Below are 7,600 nucleotides of genomic sequence, written 5' to 3' on the forward strand. Positions count from 1 at the left end.
GATAAAATTGAACATTTTCGGTGTCAACTGTATTAATGGCCATACGATAAATACATTCGACAGCAAAATTTAACAGTTTGATCTTTCGAAACCGTTTTAAAACGGTTCCAAAGTGTCTAGTGTGAACGCGGCTATTGATTGTTCATTTGAAAGGCCTATCTCTATAAAAAAATAAATAGTTTTTTCTATAACTTTGTTTTAAAAGATTTGTTGTTTTTTCAATTTCTAAAATAGTTGGTCGCAACCAGTTTAACACAAAAAGATAGTCCATGTCATGGATCCTGCTGATCCAATGGTGCCAATTGCGCGCATGATGTTAGCCATAAAGAACGGCGACCATGAGTTAGTTCGAACACTGCTGATGGCTGGTGCTAACGTAAATAGTACAACGATGACTTTGCAAACACCCCTGTTCTACGCGGTTTCGTACAATCGATTGCAAATTTGTCAGATCCTTTTGGAAGCGGGTGCGAATGTTAATTCCATGCGTTTCGACGGGTGTGTTCCTTTGGTAATGGCGACCCAGAATGGTAATAAGGAGATAGTCAAGCTCCTGCTGGATAACGGTGCCGATGCGGATGCCGATACGTTTACGGAGGAACGATTGACCCCTTTGTTAAAGGCTTCTCAGACAGGCATGGTTGAAATCGCTTCGATGTTGCTACAAAAAGCCAACGTGAATAAGTCCTCAAAAAACGGACTTACTTCCTTGCTCGGGGCGACTGGTAAGGGGCACAAGGATCTAGTGGCGCTATTGTTGTGGAATAAAGCGGATGTGAATCTCTCGGATGAAACGGGCTGCACGCCTCTCTTTGTAGCGTCTCAAGAAGGTCACCTTGACTTGGTTCGCCTGTTCCTCGGTAACGGAGCTCTGGTGAACTTGGCCAATCGCGAAGGATGCACTCCGCTCCACATAGCGGCGCAGGCTGGCCGAGAGAACGTCGTGGAGCTCTTGTTAAGGAATGAAGCGGACGTTGACTCGGCTAATCGTACCGGAGATACTCCACTCATAACAGCGGCTGATTTTGGTTGGAAGGGTATCGTTTCGCGATTGTTACAAAAAGGAGCCGCAGTTAATGTGGCCAATCAGAACGGATTAACCGCGCTTATTTGCGCTACGCAGCAAAGCTCCGATGGAATAGTCCAGCTTTTATTGAAAAACGGCGCTAGCGTTAAAACCTCGGATAAGCGAGGCAATACCTCGCTGCACGTTGCTTCAATTCTTGGAAAGAATCAAATTGCGAAGGCTTTATTGGAAAACGGTGCTTTGGTGAATTTGGCGAATAATGAAAGATCCACCGCGCTTACTTTGGCAACCAAGTACGGACATGAAAAGGTAGTCGCTACGCTACTTAGATTCGGAGCCGATCCAAATTTCAATGGCTTCGATAATAGTAGTCCCTTATTAGTAGCGGCTATGAAAAACAGGGCGGATATTACGGAAATGTTAATACGAAATGGCGCCAATGTTAACGGCGTAATTCAGGAAGGCGTTACTTCCCTTCAAATGGTCTCGAGGTTTGGCCACTTCAAAATAGTGAAGATTCTCTTAGAAAACGGTGCTGAGGTTAATTCCGCGAATAATGAAAAGACTACCGCTCTTTACTTGGCCACCCTGAGCTGCTTGAAAGATATAGTGGAAGCGCTACTTAGCAGCGGAGCCGATCCGAATTTGGTCGACGATGAAGGTGTTAGTCCTTTACACTTGGCGACTAGCAGAAACAGAGCGGATATTACGGAAACGTTACTACAAAACGGTGCCAATGTTAACGCGATCGATTCACTGGGACGTTGTTCCCTATACTGGGCATGCCAAAATGGAAACTCGCTTTTGGTGAAGCTACTCTTTCGTTACGGAGCCAATCCCGATGTGGGACACGTGAGGTTTCAGCCATTGGAAACGGCCCGTTCTCTGGGACACAGCTCTATAGTTAAAATCATCGTTAAACACAATCAAAATAAACTCGAAGCAATAAGTGGCGAATTGGAACTGAACGCAGCGACATCTAAAGTGGAGGTGCCATCGGAAAGGGACACGCCAAAGGGTGAAATCAAACAGGAAGGCTCTGAGCAAAGTGTTGACGAAAATCGAAAACGTGCCAAGTCAAGAGGTACAAAGAAACGTAAAGGAAGTAAGTCAAACCATGAAATGAAACCAGATGAAATTACATCAAAGAACGAAATGGAAGCTGATAAAATTGTACTAAAGGAGGAAATGAAACCTAATGTAACCAAGACCGAGGATGCAATGAAACCTAATGTAACCAAGTCAGAAGATGCAATGAAGCCTAATGTAACCAAGTCAGAAGATGCAATGAAGCCTATTGTAACCAAGTCAGAAGATGCAATGAAACCTAATGTAACCAAGTCAGAGGATGCAATGAAACCTAATGTAACCAAGTCAGAGGATGCAATGAAACCTAATGTAACCAAGTCAGAGGATGCAATGAAACCTAATGTAACCAAGACCGAGGATGCAATGAAACCTAATGTAACCAAGTCAGAAGATGCAATGAAGCCTAATGTAACCAAGTCAGAAGATGCAATGAAGCCTAATGTAACCAAGTCAGAAGATGCAATGAACCCTAATGTAACCAAGTCAGAAGATGCAATGAAGCCTAATGTAACCAAGTCAGAAGATGCAATGAAGCCTATTGTAACCAAGTCAGAAGATGCAATGAAACCTAATGTAACCAAGTCAGAGGATGCAATGAAACCTAATGTAACCAAGTCAGAGGATGCAATGAAACCTAATGTAACCAAGACCGAGGATGCAATGAAACCTAATGTAACCAAGTCAGAAGATGCAATGAAGCCTAATGTAACCAAGTCAGAAGATGCAATGAAGCCTAATGTAACCAAGTCAGAAGATGCAATGAAACCTAATGTAACCAAGTCAGAGGATGCAATGAAACCTAATGTAACCAAGTCAGAGGATGGAATGAAACCGAACGAAACCCAGTCAAAGAACCAAACCAAATCAAAGAATGAAATGAAGCCGTATGAAATTAAATCAAAGGATCAAATCATACATAATGAAACTAAATCCAAGGATGAAATTACAACCGATGAAAATAAGTCGGAGTTTGAAATTACACCCGATGAAAATAAGTCGGAGGTTGAGATTACACCCGATGAAAATAAGTCGGAGTTTGAAATTACACCCGATGAAAATAAGTCGGAGTTTGAAATTACACCCGATGAAAATAAGTCGGAGTTTGAAATTACACCCGATGAAAATAAGTCAGAGTTTGAAATTACATCCGATGAAACTAACAAGTCAACGGCTGAAATGACAGGATCATTGCCAAAAGATGAAATAGATTCGGAAGATGGGAAAATTAAAGATGAAGTGAAACCGACTCGAGGAGGGCAGATGGTTTCTGGTGAAACGGACTGCGCCACAGACATAGAGGTTCGTGTCGCGCAAGCCAGAAAATTGCAGGTGGATATCGCGACTCTCCGAGAGCGATTGGACATTTGTGATAACGAAGAAGAGGAAAAGGAAATGTCGGAGAAGTTGGATGCAATGAGAGAGATCTTTAGCCAAGAAACAGATGCCATCTTTTACATGGGGATCAAAAAGATGCAGGACAGCATCGCGGTTCTCAGTGATACTCTTTCAAAATAGGATGAGTAACTTAAGCCTTAAATCCCGATTTAATTCGTTTTAACTACAGGATTTGATCATTCAAATTGAGATAGATTTGCCATGACAGGATTTTTCTGTGCAATTTTATTATTGTATTAAACCTTTTTCAAATGAAAAATTAAAATAAATTTATATTTAACTAAAAATTGTTTTCATTTAAATGGAACTAACGTTTACGTAACCAAATGGCAAAGTTGAAAATTATTTTTCAATTCCATTTAGAAAAGGTAAAAAGTAGACAGAAAGATACTGAGATTGAATATAGTGGTTGCAGATTCATAGCCACTAGCAAAAATTATAAACCTAAAGATAATAAAAGATAATAATTTCATTTGCAGTATGATGACGAAAATATGGGATAAATCGTGAGCAAAATAATGGAAGAGCTGATGTACACTGGGATTCCCTCACTTTATTAGACCGTGCATCAAATCTGTATCAAAGAAAGATTTCAAAATATTATGCCAAAACTATTCGCTAGTTTTGGAGTAATTTTGTAGGAAATAGCGAGCAACTTCAAAATACAGTTTGACTGTTATTGTATGGAAGAAGTTGGTAGTTTGGGGTAAAAAGTGTACTATTTTCGTCCCAAAACGAGCGGATAGTTTTGGCCTATTAAAATCAAAGTTCAATAGATCTTTTTATAAAGTAACGGGGCCTTGTTTAAATGTTGCTCTTACGTCACAGTCTCATATTTTTACAAGTCTACGAGCGCGCGCTACAGTCGCGAGGAGAATAGCTTTTTCTAGCGCTTGTGCAAATCACTCGTGCGAAGAATACACTAATAAAGCTGGGTCTTGTGAATAGAATGTAAAGAATATATTTATGTGAATGACTCACCAATGACATCCTGAACCGATTGTTTTTTAAGCGGAGGAAGAACATACTGTTAGAGCCAAAAATCGTCTCAATATAGTCATTATCTCTAACAATTTTTAAGTGCAAATAAATACATTCTTTATCATAACCATGCAGGGTTGGAAAGAACCAGTCAAATTGGTTTAATCCACCCTGGTTTAAACTGGTTTTATCTACCAAAATAAATACATGGTTAAAAGTAAAACTACTTTTTTTATTAAAAGAATAATAAGAAATTAATTAGAAATATTGAAAAAAGTAAAACTTAACTTTCACTTTTTGTCGTAAGTAATGAGAGCTAGATATAAGCAATTAGGGGATCTTAAAATTCAGTTTGCGCGTGAAAATACACCGCCATGTTAGGGTATAAAAGCGGGTAAATAAGTCTGCTATACCTCATAATATAAAGGTACTGTCACGCGCAAAATCATAATTTTGAAAACGGGTAATTTGAGCATTATTGAAGTAATGAGGGCTAGATATAAGCAATTTGAGCATTTTTTAAATAGATTTAACCGGTATAAACCACTGGTTACAGGCTGGTTTAATCATACTGGAGTTTTAATTTTTTTAAAAAGCCGGTGTTTTGCCAACCATGTAAAAATGGTAAAAAGTCTATAATGTTCAATTATCAATTATTTCAAAAAAATAATTTTATTCTTATGAAAAATAAATACAAAATATTTCCTTATACGAAATATGAAGTAATAAAAATATAAATTAGGCTGATAGCCTTACTTTTTAATCGTAAACCGGACGATTTCATGCTTTCGTTAACAAAAATGTTTCAGAATAACCGATCTAACTATAACGTTTGTAACAATAAATAATCTACAGGGAAAAAATTGGCATCGTATATAAATAAATTATAAAAATGGGACAAAATACGTTAAATTTGTCATGCGATATATGGTATAATTTTGAAAGCAAAATTTCTAACTAAACTCCAAGAATCATGTTGGCTGCTAAGGAAGGCAAAGTTGGAAATGTTTAACTGTAGTGTCCGATGATGCTGTCGATCCATTCCCTGTATTTCGCCACGTTGACGTACCTGATATCAAAATATCAAAATGCAGATTAAAATAAAGTCATGAAATTTCTTTAAAATTTTAGAAATATGATTTCTTAAAGGGGCGCGGATCTATTAATTATCTATGGGGATAGCGAACCAAAAACCTTTAAAGGCTATAGCTCAAAAGGTCTTAATGAACTTAAAAAGTCTTTAAGGTATATCAGCTAAAAAATTCTTAAAAGGGATAGTCAAAAAAACTGAAGCAACTTACACTCCTGGTACTCCCGCATTTCCACATCCTATTCCCCACGAGACGATGCCAGCTAGTTTCCAGACGCCATGGTCCTCGCACACCAATGGACTACCGCCGTCTCCCTGTAAACGAAAGACAGAAACCATTAATTTCGTACGAAAAGTATTTATTTTCCTCGAGTATTCGCTTTCGACATAAAACTAGGTTTGCAAAGGCACTTGAATTTCCAATGAAAGCTAAGTTTCTGCGGTTCGTCCAACGACACAAGACCCGACTTCTTTCAGTCTTCACGCGCATTTGGAAACCTAGCTTCAATCTTAGAGCAAAAGCTCGAACTTTTAAAAGGTTTAATTAAAAAAACCTAGAGGGTTTCTTACCGTGCAAGCGTCTTTTCCCGGTTCGCCACCCGCGCACACGAATCCGGGATCGAGTCTGTAACTGGGACCCAATCTGGTCTGCTTCAGTCGGTACTCGCAGTCTCTATGGTCCAGAACGGGTAGATCAACTTCCTTCAGGACGTTCTGGTACTCGCCCTTGTTGCCGAAAGCGTCCTTGCCCCAGCCGGTGACGAAGCATTTTTGGCCGGTGAAGTGCTCGTGCAATTCCGGAAGACACGCCGCGGCGATATGTGGCTGGTTCAAGTCTACCGGCGAATCAAGACGCAAAAGGGCTACGTCGTGCTTCAGGTTTCCGGGAAAGAAGTCCGGGTGGACGAAGACTTCGCCGATCAGCTTCTCGATGTGCGGGTAGAACTCGTCTTCTCGGTGGACGTCCCATTCTCCGAGACGAACCTTCAAGTCTTGAATGTTGTATCTGTCGGAAAGTAATCGTTGTTAGGGACTAGTTTGATACTTCCTGGAAACTGGTAAGTTAAGTCACTAAAGACATGGTATGAAAGTTAAAGCCCGTGTCTTTAGAGCACAGTTTAAAAGCGGTGAGCGTAATTTTCATTTAGCTAGCTGGCTAGATAATTGCCAATATTAACAGGGTCGCAATTTCCGTATCTACCCCTTAATTCCTTAGTTCCTCCTACGCATTGAAACCTGGCCACCTGAATTAACTGCTTCAAAAGTCGCTTAATATTCCTCTACCTTCTACAATTTGGTTCTCAATCCACCCAAGATCCGTCATTGAAAATATAGAAGAGGATTAACTACTTTTAAAAAGCTTTAAAATATATATCGATATTCCTCTTAATTTGAATTTCAGTCGACTAGGCTTAGATCAAACCATTACCGTAAGTTAATAGATTTTAAGTACAACGCAACGATAAATCGTTGAGTTGGTATTTATCTTCTATATTTTTAAAACCGAAAGCACTTACTTTTTCAAGCAATGCGCGGCTGTAATGACCCATTGACTAGCGACCAGAGTACCACCACAAACGTACAAACTGTCTCCCGGGCCCAACTTCTTCAGTATTCCCACCTAGTATTTAAAGTAATTTATTAGACTTATGTCCTTTCGTAATATGACTGGCCACAACCAGTCCTATCGATACGTACATGCCACGGGTATTCTCCAAAGTCTGTAGAATCTTCTCTGTAAGCCAAGTTGTTGACTCGACCATGGACGCCGTAGCTGTTTCGCTTACCGCAAGCTCCATAGTTCACTCGAATCGGTTTGTGCAAAATCCCTTGGCCACCGTAACCAGGTCGGACTGGGGGAGGTCGGATGTAAGTTTCGGATGATCCGTAGCCGCCGTGGATGCTGCCTCCGAATTGTGGTCGGCTCGGATAATTAGGTCCTGGATACGGCTTAATGTGACCACCATGAGCTCCTGGTCCGATGGAGGCCGTCGATATGGGTGGACGATGGATTTTGT

General features: G+C 40.1%; 1 protein-coding gene across 1 annotated transcript; it reads left to right on the forward strand.

Annotated features, from left to right (window-relative positions):
• Window positions 1–252: 252 nt before the first annotated feature.
• LOC149966238 (uncharacterized) lies at window positions 253–3,714 on the forward strand. Its single transcript, XM_090171178.1, has one exon. It carries the CDS (start codon window positions 275–277, stop codon window positions 3,629–3,631), a length of 3,357 nt encoding a protein of 1,118 aa, XP_090027304.1. The 5' UTR covers window positions 253–274; the 3' UTR covers window positions 3,632–3,714.
• Window positions 3,715–7,600: the final 3,886 nt, after the last annotated feature.

The sequence above is a fragment of the Leiobunum rupestre genome, chromosome 1 (genome assembly GCF_980474605.1).
Source record: "Leiobunum rupestre chromosome 1, qqLeiRupe1.1.hap1, whole genome shotgun sequence".
In the NCBI taxonomy this organism is placed as follows: domain Eukaryota; kingdom Metazoa; phylum Arthropoda; class Arachnida; order Opiliones; family Sclerosomatidae; genus Leiobunum; species Leiobunum rupestre.

Bases quoted from the DNA above. Each gene is read 5' to 3' on its own strand.
- LOC149966238 (XM_090171178.1), top strand. From the start codon at position 275: ATGGATCCTGCTGATCCAATGGTGCCAATTGCGCGCATGATGTTAGCC.